Source organism: Diorhabda sublineata, chromosome X (genome assembly GCF_026230105.1).
Source record: "Diorhabda sublineata isolate icDioSubl1.1 chromosome X, icDioSubl1.1, whole genome shotgun sequence".
Classification (NCBI taxonomy): Eukaryota; Metazoa; Arthropoda; class Insecta; order Coleoptera; family Chrysomelidae; genus Diorhabda; species Diorhabda sublineata.
The window spans coordinates 18,536,688-18,554,573 of record NC_079485.1 but is presented as its reverse complement, the minus strand read 5'-3'; the positions used below and the strand labels follow the sequence as shown (position 1 = coordinate 18,554,573).

Below are 17,886 nucleotides of genomic sequence, written 5' to 3'. Positions count from 1 at the left end.
AGAAAATTTACTATGAAAATTCAGAACAAAACAGAAAATATTAAGGATAACATAAAAATAATTGAGATGGGGCATTTAAGGTAAAGTTTAATTCGGTAAGTTGTAAATTCAACAAGGTATCTTGCACGTACCTGCATGTACCGATGATGCCTTTGAAAACTTTAATTCGCTACCAAGGTAATGTTAAATATTTCAAGAAGAACATTAAAATATACCCATCACTGACACAGATGAAAAGAAACGAGAGTCAATCATAAAAAAAATGGTTCTAATATTTTAGAAATTTATTCATATATTTTGTGATTTGTATAAATTGGAGATTTGAATTGAAAACTTAGAAATGTGCAAGCCAAAAACTGAAATAGTTTTATCCAACATATTAAAAAATTTAACTGGGGTTCTTCTAATAATACCCAACCCGGTAAAAAAAGAGGAATGTATAAACAAATATGTTATCTCCAAAAAAAGTTGATTTTAAGTTATAAGGGTTATAATATATTTTTTTAATTACTACATAATTAAATATATATATTTTTTAATCATGATAGTATAAACGTGCCAACACAACTCAACAAGTAATAACATATATGTAAATTTTTAATGTGAATTACAATTTTGAATCATTTTCAGTCTCTCATTAACTTCGTATAAGGAATAAATTAATTTTTATCATTCATTTATATGAAAAATGTTGCAACAGTTAAAGTTTTGTTCTTTATTTGAAATTTTTTCACTTATATATCACAGTACATTACCTGGCAAGAAGTAGCAACCACCCAAAATATTTTTAATTTATTTTTTATGCTGGTACAATAAATATATCGGAAACTAAAGTTTTCACTTGACAGTTGATTTTAAATAGCCACTAACTACATTCTGTTTATCTATTTAAATTTATCCGGCGCTATTTCTGATTGGCCTAGAATGTGTGGCATATAGCGTATGCTCGCTACGACCTACTCCCACTCCCCTTATTTCACCATGCTAGGAGTCTCCCTTCTTCTCGTGGTAGACAAATCAATGAGATGGTGCGCTGAACTCGGCGCAAAGTGAGCAACACACGTTGCGCATTTAGCACGAAGGATAGCAAAGCAGCATACACGTAATAACATATGCCTGACGTTTTTAAAACATACATAAGCTCTGACAGCTCTGTGAGATCAAATTGCCGATATAGGTCTCTCACTCCATCTCTTTCCTATTCCTATTATCAAGAAACCAGTAGTATATCAGGACTGTGAGTAATCTGTTAGTTTTTGGCAAATTCTTGATGGCATCAGAAATAAACATAAATCTGACAGAGATTATTTTTAATTCTAATATAAAAAAATTATTTTGTTGGGTAAATATGGATAAAAGAATTTCGAATGTTAATTAAATTTCATATGGCAAAACCATCAAAGAAACGATGGAAAAATTAAATGAATATTATCCTGAAATGGCTCTGTCTCATAGAATGATTTATAAGTGAACTTGGGTACATTAGAAAAAAAAATACAACCAAAATAATTGATTTCATCCGAGGAACGTGCTTCCAAAAGAAAAAAGGTTTTTTGTCAATAAGGTCATGGTCGGTGTTTTGGGATTCCAATGGTGTAATCTTTACTGATTATTCGGAAAAAGGGAGAACAATAGCTGGCCAACATTATGCTTACTGTGTGACATGAGTTCGGTGATGCAGAACTTAAAAAAGGCGACCACATTTGTTGAAGAAAAGAATTTTGTTCTATTACGACACCATGTTGGATTGGTTGTCTCATCCGCCATATTCTCTGGCTTCCTTCTACTACTTTCTGTTTCCAAACTTGAAATAACTTGTTGAAAAGCGATGTTTTAAATGATTTGATGGCAGAGACAAACGGAACGGAAAGAAAGATTATTTTTTGAATGATTTGAAAAAATTAGAAATTTTTTGGTCTAAATGTGTGAAGTTATAAAGAGATAATATTGAAAAACAAAATCTTATTTGACATATAATTTTAGTAAACTATACTTGATACTCACACAATCGTTTTCCACTGAGATCCACAACATTTTTTGTCTGGGTATAAACTTATTTTTGGAAATCTCTGGAATAAATTTTTGGGTATGTTTCAGTGCCTGTGGTGTTATGTAATCAGGCACTTCGCTGCCATCTTCAACTGAAACAGTTGCATGCCAATGATCCATATTTCTTGATAAAATTACATATTTATGAATGAGTCTAGAAGCTACAAAAGGCACGTAAATATCATCACTTTTTTTCCTAATAGAATGGATAGGAATACATCTAAAAGCCCTTGGGCAATCTTTCAGAATACTAATCAATTCTCCTACAATAATATTGGGTAAATGTCGACTTTGAAGTAAAACTTTATGTTTTTTAACTGAGGGAGTATTCATACTGTAGCCAAATTCTAACCATTCAGGTAAATATTTGGAATATATAACAGATAAAATACCAGTTTCTCCGGTTTCATATGCATTTAATTTTACGGAAGACTTTTGTGTTCGATTTTTTTCTTTTATAAGTTCTTTTTGTCTAAAACTTTCATCGAACGTTATTGATCTTGTAGCTTTAAAAGTAGGTTGAATTGCATGTCTTTTCTTCTTTTTTGAAATACAGTGCTCCCATTTTGGTTTTTCAACGTTTGCCACTCTAATTTTAATTTCACACTGCATATCGAATCTACAGTTAAATTCAATTTCCTTTTTAAATTCTAAATCCTCAGTGTTCAAATTCAAAGGTTTAGTGCCTATATCATCATAAATATTCTTCTCACTCTCAATGCAGAGAGGATTTCTTAAGAGATAATATTCAGTTACAATATCCCATGAAGCTTGAGAAACAGCGAGTTTTAATTTGTCAGATAAATTTTCAATATTGACACGTCCCTGTTTCCACAACCTAAATTCTAGGAAAAATGGAGGAAAATCACCTATAAAATCAAGATATTAATAATGTTTCAGCATAAATGAAATAGAATTTACCATTATTATCAATAATATCAGATGTAACAGTTGTTTCGTAAGTTCCAGATTCAAAAATCTTGGAGAAATTAAACGTGTCCCCTGACAATACTGTTTCCTTGCAGAAATTATTAATGAACGCCAAGGCTATACAAGCTATGCCTCGACTTCCAGAAGAAGGATTCTGGCTCTGGTTATAAATGAAAATATTGTCATCATTGGTGAGTACATCACGATCACTATTCTTTGCATAATCTTTAAAATGGTAATGTGACCGGTTATCAGTGTATTTTGGAACATTCAAGAACTGGAGTAAATTCTGCTTCAGATAATGTATGAAGGATTCTAAAAAGTGGAATGCAAACTCTTGAATTGTCAGCTGAAAACAAAAATAATTATATTTACTTCATTGAAACCTTACTCAAACAAAAAATATTTTATTTGTTTTAAGCACAATTTGCGACATTTCATATCAAAAAAATATTGATTAAATAGTAAAAACAGTAAACCTACCCTTATTATGAGTTCAGGAAGCTTATTAGGCCTTTGGATGAAGTGTACATCCTCTGGAGTTAAAGGACACATGGCATTTCTTGCTAACATGATAGATAAAAATTCTAGTACTGCATCATCTAGACGATTTTGGAGAACTTGAACTAGATCAAGTTGAACATCTGAACCAGCTTCAGTTATACCATGAACCTTCAAAATTAAGGTATCTTCATGTGATCCATCTCTGCTTTCTCTCTCACCAAAAGATCTTACTCTTGGACGTATATCAGTCTATATCAAACATAAACCCAATTTGAAAAAGGCCAGAGAAAATAATTAATGTATTCTAGCAAAATCAATTTTTTTTTAATTTGTCAGCATCATTGAAAAATATTTAAATAATCTCTAATTGGTATAGAAGTATAAACTTTGGTAGAACATGATAAATAAAATTAAATATTTCTACAAGATTGGAAAATTCTTATTCAACTAAGCTATTATCAATTGAATTATTTATAGGAGACACATGAAAATTACCGATGTCGCAGATACTATGCTTTGTTCGGACTGGGTCAGAAGCGATTTATTTTGAGAAAATGGCAGTGAAGCTATTGATGGACTTCTAGAAACCGTGGTAGTAGTTTCATATTCGTTAGTTTTAAGAAACGATTTTGTTCCAGAGTAATACATGTTTTCTTGTAGTCTAAAAAAAAACATTAATCCTATTGTTAGTAATAACGTACAGCAATAAATATAAAAAGGCACAAAATAAACGTATTGTCATAAGAATGGAAGCTTTTTTTAGGGTAGGTACAAACAAAAAATATTGTGGAGTTAATTGGCTTTCTTAGATATATCCAACAAATAGTACAAACGGTTATAGAAAAAAAAAAGTTTTTTTTTGAGAAACTACTTTGGCTGAGATTTAATAATCTGGACGAATAAAAAATAATCTCTTCCATTTGATTATCAATCTTATTTAGGCAATTTAATACTGGATTTTCATTAGTTTTCATGGAAATTGTATTCTTATAAATTAGATAATTCGTAGAATTACAGCTGCTTTCCATTGACATCAAAATTCAGATTACTCTCACTTGTGACATCATAACTCAGTTCAATGCACATTTGTTTTCAGTCTCACAAGATATAACAGAGTTTTTACCGGCAATCTGCACAACCTTAAGACCGTGTACTTTAGTGAGTTTTGTAAATTCAGATTGAAAGTGAGGTTAAGGTAATCACGTTGTTAGATCTTGCAAGCAAGTACACAATACTAAATTATAACAAATAGCCATTGATGTAGATAATATTACTTTAGTTACATCTTTTCTTCCGCTGCGAGTAACAGACGGTTAGATCAACAATGATAATGGTGAATTTTATATGGTTATTGAGAATATCGATTCACTCAATTTTTCACTGAGCAGTAACGTCATTATCTGAGTATAAGATACTCCCATAACTGAGTGTGTCAATTCACTTGTATGTGAATGGAAAGCAGCTATTGTCTAGTATATTGTTATTCAAATTAAATCTGTATGCACCACGCATGAATCTTCTTCTTTATCTGCATGATATTTTTGATCCACAATCACATGGTTCTCTTTAAGTGATAGAGTGATCCAATAACTTCTCTAAAAGTTTCTATCATACTCTATCTCGATACTGTTTTCTAACAATCTAATAAAACAATGTACCAGGGGTGGAACATTGACTTACTAGATAACTTCAACAAATTATAGATATTCTCCAATATACAAGTTTTAGTGTATTTCGAATAGGAGGTGGGGGAAAGTGGGAACCTTGTTATGAAAAAATGCTTGTTAGTCCGGTTTTGCTTCGCCGATTTTTACAAACTCGATGTTGTTTGAAAGAGCCTTTGTCAAGCAGTACAAATATAAAATTCGAAACAATTTAATTAGTAACTTGAATGCTAGAGGGCGTAATTTTTAGATATCGTGATTTTTTTGACAAATTTAAATAGAAGCATAAAAGGCGAGAATTTTTTTTTAAACGTAGTTAAAAATGTTGTATTTATTTGTCATTGTAGCAAAGCATATAATATCAGTAGAAAATATATAAAATAAAATAAACAAGTAAATATGATTACACGACGATCCTCAAAAACTTTTACAAATTTTGTGTACAGATGAAGCTGCGTTTTATAGTAATGGTAATAAGTAAATCACCATAATATGCAATACTGGTGCGAAACAAAAGCCCGTTGGATACCAAAGTACCAACATCAGAGTCGTTGGTTTGTAAATATGTGGTGCATAATTCTACACTAAAACTTTAAGATACGAATTTCCACTTCTTTAAAAGATAAAGCCGTAGCCATTCGGTGTGACATATTCTTACAACATAATAGTTTTATATAAAAAATACACTGATTGGTGGAATTTCATTTATTTGGCCAACCAGATCTCCAGATCTAACTTGAATTTTTATTTGTGGAGCCGAATAAAATAATTCGTTTAAACCAATACACCCACGACAAAACTGTTTTGAACATCTAGGGCGCCACTAATTATGTAGTTGTTATGTTAGTTAATTTTTAAATTTGTTACATGGTTTATTCAATGATTTGTTTTCATTGTTAGTAATATTAGCTTTACATTTAGATAACACCATTTAGCGGCAATAATAAGATTATATGAAAACAGTTCAAACCAAAGGACTGTAGGTAGACGACGTAAGAACTTTCCATCCAGAATAAATTTTTATTGTCCGCTTGGGAGGAACAGCCTATTAAAATTTAAACAAAAATTTTTACCATTTACACATTTCTTAAGATATCAGCATGCGGTTTTCGCTATTTTGATGTTAATTTAGTTTACTTTCAAGACATATTCAATTACAATATCTAAAATATATGAAACAACGCCCCCTAGCATTCAAGTTGCTAATTAAATTGTTTAGAAATTATATATTTGCTGGATAAATGATCTTTCAAACAACATCTAATTCATAAAAATTGGCTAAGCAGAACCGGAACATTTTTTTATATCAAGGTTCCCACTCTTCTCCAACTCTTATTTGAAGAGTTAGACTAAGTCTTGCCAAATGAAAAATTCGTTAAAGAATTGGATTATTGTATTTGAATTGAATAAATTGTAAAAAATTGCTTTTTCAATTTGATACTTTCAAATACTCCCTTTGGTGGTGGACCTGAAATTCTGAAAATAATTCCCATGAGTTTCTCGGGTCGGGGTCACTTTAGTTATTTTTTTTTCTTCCTGAAGCTGTAATATAATCCGTTCCTGAGATATGGCCGACGGCCGTTCTTAGTCGCCCACCTGGTACACGATCTCTGGGGAACCTATATCCTTGTGATATATGCAGTTTTCTATTAATATTTTAGTATTCTTCTGTTAGTTCAAGCACGAACACTGACATTTCTGTTGGTAACAAAGTAATCACTTAGCAATTTACTTTCTTATTTCAGATATATCAGTGTCTATTATCTGATAATGAGCTCATCATGTATTAAGGATTATCATTTGAGCAGCAAATTTAAGCAACATACTTGTGGTTTGTAAAAATTTTTTTTATTTTAATTAAATGACAAAGTGTAGTCATACTAATTCAAAAATATGAGTGAAGAAATGATTTTTAATAAGAAATGTTAAATCAGTTATTTATTCTGTTCAGTTAAATGATTCAGTCATTTAAGACTTACCTCAAATAAAATACATTTTTCTGATTGTCTCGGTAAACAAACATATTGGTTCTGTTTGACACAGAAAATTTATCCAGAATATTTTTTAGTGCCAGTATTCCTCTAGATATTCCAGATTTTCCAGGTCCAGTCTTCAGCCGAGGATGTAGGATAAAAGGAGTTTCCCACACAACTGGACAACTGAATTCTCCAGCTTTAAAATTCAATGATGCTTCTGACAAAGAAGCGGAGTAAGCCATCATATCACTGTCTTCGTTATTTTCAATATCTGAAAGATATTAAATTACATCAAGAACTAATTGAAAAATCACAAAAAAATTTCAAAGAATCTTGTAATAAATTAATATTTTCCATTTTGATCGAAAAACTTCATATTCTGTTTTGTTGAAGCGAATTAAAAACGTACTATGTAATTACATCCAGTTTGCATCTATTCATCCAATTTCATCACTTCTCAATAGGGTGGTAATGACGTAATTAAATAAAATTCATAAAGCACACTACGCAAAAAGTTGTAGTCTATTTTTATGATTGAGTAATTTTGACTGGTAAAAACAATTTTGGATTAGTAAATAGGTTCTCTTTCATTCATAAAAATAAATTATGATTTTTCCCTTATATTCAGTATTTCATTTTTATTATTTAATACATATCATGTGGAAGTATAAAAAATGGTGTATTTATAATTTGCAATAGCCACCTCCAAAATTTCTTATACTTTTAAATACAACTATAATTAAGACTAAAGGCACGGCAGAGGACAACTTCATAAGAGGCTTAAGTACTTTGAAGGAATAGTATAACACCTTGGGATGTTATATGATGATGAAATCAATAAGTTTTAAATTACTTGAAAAATAAATTAAGAACCTAATTACGTAATGAGTACCAACAATTAAGAAACATATGAAAGACACTTTTTCCTACTAATGTGGAATATTGGAATACAGATGTATAAAAAGTAAAAACTTTTATTTAAATCTCATTTCATTCATTAGTAGGAGCAACATCTTACTTACAATCATAACTTTTTAATCTGGCAAATGATGCATTTCTTGAAATTGGAGAATTACAAATATCGTTACTATCATCAGGTTCTAGTAAAGGATCACAATTTTTAGTTTCATATAGGGTTTGTAGAAGAAGCAGCTGGTTGATTCTTTTACAAAGATTTCTAACAGCTTCGCACATAGTCCTCTGTACTTCCAAATATATTCCAACTTGAATAGTGGAAAGCTCCATAAAGCTAAAAAATAATAATTGAGTTTTCATAAACACATATAAAAGCGGAAAAATTTACAAGGTTTGTATCCTTTCAACAACTATAACTTTTCATCAAATTTGGAAAAAAACAACTACAGTTAATAACTACACAATATATTATTGAATATAATTATGGTGTTTGGTTTCTAAATTATTTGCACGTATTTTCAAATTTCTGGGAGTTTTGAAAGCTTATAGTATGTAAGCAATATAGAGTTTAATTACCGACAATGAAAATAAACTTTGACTTCGTCTTGGGCAACTTTCATGATCAACCAAAAGTTGGGCAAATGGGCTCTTTTATTACTTAGTGTAATTAACCAATCATAGTCATAGAAATCCTCACTAACATCTTCATCATATCCTAAAAGTATAAAAGCTACAATAAAAACAGATAAATAATATACATTACATATATAATACGTTTCCATTCTTTTTGATAATTTATAAACATAGAACAGAAACTTGAAAATGTTGTGAGCTATCTAATTTTATTGTAGCATCATTATATAGAAGAAAACGTACTAGATACCACCATTGAGAATAAAATGTTATCTTACCTCCATCTGAACCAAGTGCACTTTCATTTAGACTAGAAATATCAGTTTGCTGGGAGATTTGTTCTTTAATATTTTGTTCAGCATTTCCCACCTCTTCTGTGGAATTAAATGTTTCATTTGGTGTTGACTCAGAAGTATTATTTAAAAAGCCATTGGACGAATTTTCTGTTTGTAGTGGAATGAATGTATTCTGATCGAGACTATCTCGCATAAATGCATTACTTTCATTGCTAGTCAAGTCCATGCAATCTTTAGCTAGATAGTACAAATCTTCTAGTTTACAGAGTTTGTAACCACTATATGGTAATTTCAAATTTGCGAATTCTTCAACAAATTTTTCATGACTCTGAGGCGTCGCATAAACAAAATTTAGTTTAATGACATCTTGCACACAAGAATTAGCATTTCGGCTAACACCTTCTGTAATATGATTCATTGCATAATTCAATGTTTCTGTGGACACAGGATCTTGGTCCAATAAAGCTGTACATATCTCATCTCTAAGCAACCATTTTATTTCTTCATTTAGAGAAAAAATTGATTTTTTTTGGGTTTCTGAAAGATGGTTTAGAGGTTCTGATATTCTAAAAAGAAAACCACGTTAAGTTTCACATTTTTAACTACACATTCAAAGGTTTACTTACTGTGTATTAAAACTCACTTCTGTATCTTCACTAACTAAACTAGGTTGGAAATCAGAAGAAAATGAGGTAGTTCTAAGGCCTTGATGTGAATAATTGTTAATAATATTTTGTACATCCGGAGGTAGCGTAAGGCACAGCATATCTAAAGTTACTTGCAAATTGGCCCGGTCAATTTCTTTAGTTGGTTTTTCTAAATGTTGTATCAACTCTCCTAAACCGTTAATAAAATATAATTTAAAAAACTTGGACAGCAATATTCACTTACATACCTAAACATGTTGGTAAAACTCTTACTGCAGTGTTTGTACATTCCGTTCCATTGTATTTCAAAGTACAAATAAGATTTAAAAATAGAGGACTAACATCATTGCTATGAACAAAATCGCTGAAACCACTCACTCCACTTTCCAATCTTTGGAATAAATTAGGTCCTTCGGAAAATTCACTAATTTCTTCAGATTTGAATTCAACAATCCCGGAATGATTATCGGAAGCCTCATCATCGCTATCTTCTACATGTTCTTCGACGGCATCAAAATTTTTCAGGTTTTTATAAAAATAAAATTCACTACTTGTTGCTATTGGGCGAAAAATAGCACTCAATTTTTTCAAAAATTTTTCTCTAATAAGTGAATGTAATGATTTCAATTCTGAACATGGATAGGCATTATTGAGGTCTTTGACCGATATTTTATCACCATTATTATTCTTAACATGAGCACATATTGTGGTAATATATTCTGTTATATCTATTTCTGTTATGGATTCCTCGCATTGGTCCATTGCAGATTGTACATCAAAAGAGTGCACATATATACCCATATGAAGAGCAACAAATAAAGATATAGTAAAACATTTTGAATGTGTAATAACCAACGTTTTACAATGTTGTTTCAAATTAGTATATTCGATTATGGTTTCATCTTTGATGTCTGTCGATGTGTCAAACATTTCATCCGATTTTAATCTAAAACCACAAATAGCGCTATTAAAAATGGGACATATAATAATCGAAGATTTCCATATTCAAAATAACATATTCAGTACGCTTTGTCAGTGACGGATGAGTATCCCCCTCTAAATGTAACTTTGTCCAAATGTTTTTTAACTATTTAAAAAAATGTAAACAAGAATTATCTCAAATTTTTTAATATGACTTGACCTGTACTTTCTTAATTTTACAACAAAAGACTGTGTGTGATATTGATCCAATAAAAAACCAATAGATGAAATTCAGTACTGCTTGGCGAACAATTGAATTCGCTTCAACCTTCAATCCATCTATTTATTTAGGTTATTCTGAACATTCGTGAAATGGACTGGAACTCCATAAACCAAGAATCAAAACATGGCTTAAATTTAAATATGAATGCACTTTAATAGTTTCTTCAAATTTTTTGAAAGAAACTTGAGGATTTCTAAGCCATTTAATTTCAGAAAAAGCTCATACAAACTGATCAGGAAATTTCCAAAAGTACCACCAAACACAATATTAACAGAAAATTATTGTGAAAATAGTTCTCCCTTGGTAGTCGAGGATTATCAGTAGCTCATAAATGAGTGTTCCGCAGATTATAAACCTTTGAGTGAGTGAACACAACTTTAGTGTTGAATAAAATTTTATTCACTCTATGAAACTATTACTGTTTGGGAAATCGGGTTCAGCCACAAGCAAACATACGAACTTAACAGAAGAAACGGGAACTATTTAATCGCAACTATTGAAGATTACACTGACTGACAAACTTTTTAACTAAATTTTTTTAATATCAAATTTGACAAGACATGAGGTTACTACGACGCGATTAAAGCGACAACAACAACAACCACTTACTTCACTATACCGACTACAACCATGACAGACACTAATTCTACAACATCCTCCCCCCTTGAGGAGAATAGCGACTCAACTATCAAACTGAATTCAAGGACATCTAAATTTCTCACAAAAACTGCACTTGAAAGCGACTTCAAACTTTGAGAAACTGAAACACTTGAACTAAAAATAACACACGGAACTAGGAGAAACGACTTGGAACCTTCACCTTCCTTCCACATCTTGTTTCCACATGATGATCCTTCATCGGAGGGTCTTCAGAATTAATAGGCTGAGCTTCTTGGATTTGAGGTGGTGAAGCGACGACCTTGACTTGTGAATCAACTGGAGAACCGCCGGTAGCTGAACCACCAGAATCACTTTCTGGTTGGACTTCAGCTAGAAGCTGGCCTTGATCAATTTCTTCTTCGAGAGGAATTTCCAAGGGAAAAACTCGCTGAACAGGACGCGTCAGTTGGCCATCCTGCATTCGAAGCTTGACAACTCAAGTCGCACCGACCGTCAACACCAAGAATCAGTTCTTCAACCACTGCCATCGGCCAATGCATCCGCTTCTGATTGTCAGCGCCAATGAAGACTATTTCTCCCACTTTGGGCTCTCTCGGATTCTTCAAATTGCTGGCAGTCATGAACATCTGGCCCAAGTATTCAGACCGGAAACGCTGCTTTAAGTTGTCTCTGATCTCTTGGCGACGTCTAACTCTTTTGTGTAGGCTCTTCGCATCAACTTCGTCCAAGTCAGGGACACCCATTTCTTGAATATCTCTATTGAACATTTGAGGAGTAATAGGCACCGGATCATTCGGGTCATCCGATGTATAGGTGATAGGGCGAGAATTGATATAAGCAGTACACTCACTGATCACGGTGTTCAGCTCTTCAAAAGTGAGTGAAGCCCGTCCCAGAATTTTGCGAAGATGAACTTTCAAAATTCCTATTAAGCGTTCCCAGAACCCGCCCCACCATGTTGCTGTGGGTGGGTTGAAGCGCCATTCAATTTGGTTCACCAAACCGCGGGACGCTACTCTCTGCCAATCAATTCCATCGAGAGCATTTTTGAACCCCTTATAGTTTGTACCATTGTCACTGTACATGAAGGAAGGTCTGCCCCAACGCGCAATAAAACGTTGAAACGCCATGATAAAGGCTTCCGTTGACATGGCAATAACCAATCCCAAATGTGTCACGATAAACAGCACAGGTGAATATGCACACACAAACCTTGTCTCTATTTTTAAGGTAGAGTGGACCAGCAAAATTCGTGCCACTGATTTCGAACACACGAGCGTCCCTTACCCGATTCTCCGAGAGTGGTGGAGACTCGACTTCCAATGCCTTGGCCCTATAACGCCTCCATATCACACACGCAGACACAATTCTTCTCACAACTTGCCTCCCTCTAACGATCCAGAATCTTTCTCTTAGAAGGTTCAGAAGACCTTGCCCTCCAATGTGTCCATTCTGCGTGTGCAAGTCGTGGATCAATCTGTTAACAATGACATGCTGGAAAGGAAGAATATAGGGTGCACGGAAGTCCTCAATGTCTTTTCTCGCCCAAATACGGATTCTCAAACGCATAAGTCCGACTTTATCTTTGAGTGGCTTCAAATTTTTGAGCTGTTTATCACCTAGCCCTTCAAAAGCTTCATCCTGTATCGATTTCATAACCACCTTTTCAACTCTTGCGATTTCCGACAATGGCAGCTCTCCAGAGCGCTTCTCCTATGAATATTTGTTCCACAGAAACCTTATCATCCATACAACCATTCGAACGATCCGGTTATAAGAAGAAAAGTACCGGGCTAATCTTTTGCAGCAAAACACGCCTGGTTCTTGGGATAAAGCTGAAATCAAAGGCGTTTTTCTCCTTTTCATTTGAATTTCATTTTCATCAGGAGGGACATTGCAGTTAGGCCATTCAGAGCGCGGCCCGTACAACCATCTCGGCCCCTCCCACTATTTGGAGTTCTTCAGGAAAACAACCCCGGCTAGGGAGATCTGCTGGGTTCGTCGCCCCTAGCACATGTTTTCACGTATCAGGATCAGCCAGAGAACGAATTTCCTTAACCCTGTTGAACACAAATACTCCCCAAGGTTCCTCTTTCTTGATCCAACACAGAGCCGTGGAAGAATCTGAACAAAAATTGCACTCTACATCGCCAATCTCTTTTACAATACTAGAAGCCATTCGCGCCCCTATTGTTGCAGCCAGAAGCTCTAGACGAGGAATTGTAGGTCTCTTAACAGGGGCAACACGAACTTTCGCTCCCACCATTATCACAGATACCGTGTCATCTGTTTCAACTCGCAAAAATGAGACGGTGGCATAAGCGACCTGACTTGCGTCACAAAATGTGTGTAGAGACACATTACCAATGGTCAATTTCAACCATCGTGGGACTTCGATTTGATTCAAGGCATCAGCTTGACTCATCCACTTACGGAACGTTGCCTGGCTTTGCTCATTAAAAGGGGTATCCCAGTTCCCAGCCTCACCCCACCTTTCTTGAACCAACAACCTCGGTATCAAAATGGCGGGTGCACATACACCGAGCGGGTCGAAAATACGGTGTGCTGCTGACATCACTGAGAATATCCTCCTTTTTATCCCACAGAAGTCCAAGAATGGGGAAACTGGTATGAGCAGCACAATCGGGGTCGCTCCATTCCTATCCACGAAGATCAAAGCAATTTCCCTAGCTTGCGACATGAAGTTCAAAAGTTCCTTCTCATCAACCGAAGTCACACAGTTATCAACGTACAAGCATTTGGGCAAATGGGAGATGACAGATCGGTCATAAGGAACCTCTTTTGAAGCCACTTTTTCCTCACACTTTGAGAGATGATGGTCAATAACGGCCCCTAGCAAATAAGGGCTACTGGTCACCCCAAATACCACCCTCCTGTGACGGTAGATTTTCATCTGTTCAGCCTCGTCCTTCCATATGAACCTCAAGCTATCACGATCCTTTTCCGAAACAGAAATCTGTAAGAAGGCTTTTCTTATGTCAGAAATAACCCCTATTGCGTTCAGTATGAATCGTAGAAGTATCGATGGGATTAACTATACGTAACTGTCCCCTTTTTTTAGACACATATTCAGGCTAGGCTTGCCTTTTTCTTTGGACGAGGCGTCGAAAACAGGACGAATTCGGGTGGTACTGGCTTCCTTAACCACGGCTCGGTGAGGCAAATAATGTCCGAAATCCCACTTATCAAGCTGTACCTCTTCAATAATTTCATCTTTCAGCCATTCTTGAAACACCGCTTCATATTCTTTCACCAAATGACCGTTACGTAACTTGGCTAGGGTCGATTCAAGTCTACCACGGGCCAGATCAAAATTTCGAGGCAGCGGGGATGTTCCTTCAGCCATGGAAGACATACCTCATATCGTCCATCAGGTAAAATCTTAACTGTTTCCAAGAAGTGCCGACGCACAAGCGTTTTTGCCTCTTCTTTGGTACTAACCAAAGCGGGGTCCTCGATGCCCAACACATCCAACCTCCACATATCAAAAGGGTCCAACTCCTGGGCGCAGTGCAAACTGATGTTAACCATGCAACTTGTCTCAGCGTCCTTAACGCGGCCCATTATGGTCCAACCTAGGCTAGTTTCGATAGCAACCAAACCACAGCTTAATACCTCGCGCCTCCCGGTCAGTAGCTTTCCCGTGACGTCCGCTCCAACAAGAATGCCAATTGAGCCCTCTCTGTCGTCAGTCAACTCGATTCGGTATTGTGAGAATTCTTGCAAAAAATGCAACTTACATCTTCAGGGCCTTCAGTGGACTCAATGCCTACTAGGTTAGTAGATGTGGTGTACTTTCCAGTCGAGGACTTGACATTTCCAGCACTGCTCTTTGGTGCAGCGCCCTTTTCCTTAGGGACAGAAAACGTGCTCCTAGCTAGCAGAAATCGCTCCTCGCTTTCAACCTCTCTCTCTCAGAAAATCTCGCAACTTGACCATTTGATCTGCAGCCTCAAAGAGGGATCCATCAGTGCCGCACGACTTCCGCTTACGCTCCCATTCCCGCAAAATTGACTCAGGAAGTGGGGATTCAACTAACGGCGCGAGCATGCACGCGTATTTTTCTGATGTAACTCCCAAGCTTTCCAAGGCCATTAGCTTGTCATAAAGCTGTGCGAGAGTCAAAGAAACTTTGCCCGATGCCTGTACCAAGACCAATGAGAGTAGCTCCCTAACATACAACTCAATCAGCAATTAGTCACGGCCAAAACGGTTTTTCAGTTGGCCAAAAGCCTTCGGATAATTAGCCGCCGATGCAGGATAGCTACTCAACAGTTCCTTTGCTTGGCAATACGCAACAAAATCAAGAACTTATCCTCAGAAGGTAGGTCCTCCCTTTCATGGATTTTCTTGAAATATGCCCAAAAACTGATCCATGTTTTAGGCGTGATGTCGAATTTTGGGAGATCCAACTTAGGTAATTTGAGGGTGAGTTATCACTGGGAGCAGCAGCAGAAACTTCGGTAGGACACGCTGTGTTGGCCTCGACTTTTTCCAGTAACTCATTCTTTTTAGCACTCAAAGTTAGCCAGGTGTCCCTGTACTTCTCCACAGTTTGAAACTCCTTACCTAAATCTTCTTCTTTGACCTGATCCAATGACTTGAACATAATTTCTTTTACTTTATCATCGAGAAGAAAAACCTATCAGCCTTGTCGGTAAGCTTAATGAAAGCAACAGTTACCTCCTCGACGATTGCCTCAGGTTTTCCAAAGGTTTCTTCACAACCATTCGGGGCAATCGTGAAGAATCTTCCAAGTTGCGTTCGTTCCGCGCACAGACGTTCCATAGTTCCAAACTGCTGTAACAAAATGACGTCGACTATTGTCCTTCCCCACCAGGAATGCCAGATGTTTGGGAAATCGGGTTCGGCCTCAAGCAAACATACGAACTTAACAGAAGAAACGGAAACTATTTAATCGCAACTATTGAAGATTACACTGACTGACAAACTTTTTAACTAAATTTGTTTTATATCAAATTTGACAAGACATGAGGTTACTACGACGCGATTAAAGCGACAACAACAACAACCACTTACTTCACTATACCGACTACAACCATGACAGACACTAGTTTTACAACAATTACGGTTAAGTCAATTTTCACAGAAGTACATCCCCATTAGAGGGTAAGTAGTAAATGTCTAGAATGAAAGTAATACAAAGGTTATCTTCCCAAAATCCTCTGAATACAATAGTCACTTTTATGTTTACAGATATTTTGCATGCACTAATACTATTTGTATTGGTACTTGAAACAAAATTTTATCCTTCTTTTATAATTCAATAAGTTGGGGTTAATAACTCTTAATGTATGCTATATGCAAAATATATACCATATAATTTTTTTTCTTCAGTGTATTTTGATTTTAAAAACATTGTCTTAATTTATTTGAAGCAGAGAATGTGATAACAAAAATTACCATTAATATTTTTAAATTCTTAATTAAAAATTACTTACTTAACATATTCCTCTTGAATAAAGTTGTTTATTTTAAATCTATGGTCTTCGTATACATCTTGTATAGAAGATGAGCACTCTTCATGTTTATCAACATAAACATTGACTAGTCTAACAAGAGGTGCATCAAACACATACACAGGTAAGCAAAGAGCACTTGAACTATTAATAGGAACATCATTGTAGCTACTTTCACAAGAATTTGGTCTATCTACCCTATCGATGTTTTGATTCAGAATTGTAATGTTTGTACTGTCTCTACACAACAAAGCTTTAAGATCATTTAATGTAGCTGCGACAAAGGTTAGGATTATATGTGTACTGGATACTCCCTTTATAAAACATCGCCATTGTGAAACAGCTTTTTTGTCATTCTGCTGAGAGTTAACTACAATACATTGAACCATTAATCACACAAATGTATTAATGATAAAATTTATTTTTAATAAGAAAATATAAATACTTCATATTTTTAGTTAAGAAAGTAATCTTTATATCAATTTATAGCAAAACTGGTAAAATTTTCCAATATTTTACCAGTTTAAAAAACGGTACAATTTGTTGCTCTCATATTGCTTGTAGCACTTTTCTTGCCAGAAAATACAGTGGTGGCCAATACGATAGAATATGGCGGACATCATAATATGTTTGGAGTTACTGCACACAACTGCTTTTTAGTACTTGAATATTTAAGCAGGATTGGTGCAGAAAAATGAGGAAAACCAGTATTTTTGTTCAAACAATATAAGAAAAATTCAGAAAAATAATTTGCACTTAAGCCTTTTTCATTTTTTAAAAGCCATTGGTTCTATTTATAATATTTGAGTATATGCTTATCTGATCCCGAATTGAATACTCGTAATCAGGCGATAAAAATAACTTGATATAATTTAGTCCAACCATCTTTTAAAGGCAATAGTCAATAATATAATTAATTTATCCAGAAGTTACGAAAACCAAGGTG

At 34.7% G+C, this 17,886-nt stretch overlaps 1 protein-coding gene across 2 annotated transcripts in view; it reads right to left on the bottom strand.

Annotated features, from left to right (window-relative positions):
• LOC130451777 (KICSTOR complex protein SZT2-like) overlaps positions 1 to 17,886 on the bottom strand; it is a 47,591-nt gene that overhangs the window by 16,871 nt on the left and 12,834 nt on the right. For both annotated transcript variants that reach the window (XM_056791015.1, XM_056791016.1), the window contains exons 19-29: positions 16,923 to 17,310; positions 9,863 to 10,560; positions 9,594 to 9,804; positions 8,950 to 9,533; positions 8,615 to 8,753; positions 8,146 to 8,372; positions 7,127 to 7,394; positions 3,979 to 4,144; positions 3,463 to 3,732; positions 2,971 to 3,328; positions 2,005 to 2,918 (exon numbers count right to left, since the gene is read on the bottom strand). In XM_056791015.1, coding sequence (XP_056646993.1) covers positions 2,005 to 2,918; positions 2,971 to 3,328; positions 3,463 to 3,732; positions 3,979 to 4,144; positions 7,127 to 7,394; positions 8,146 to 8,372; positions 8,615 to 8,753; positions 8,950 to 9,533; positions 9,594 to 9,804; positions 9,863 to 10,560; positions 16,923 to 17,310 — 4,223 coding nt within the window. The remainder of the gene's footprint in view (positions 1 to 2,004; positions 2,919 to 2,970; positions 3,329 to 3,462; positions 3,733 to 3,978; positions 4,145 to 7,126; positions 7,395 to 8,145; positions 8,373 to 8,614; positions 8,754 to 8,949; positions 9,534 to 9,593; positions 9,805 to 9,862; positions 10,561 to 16,922; positions 17,311 to 17,886) is intronic.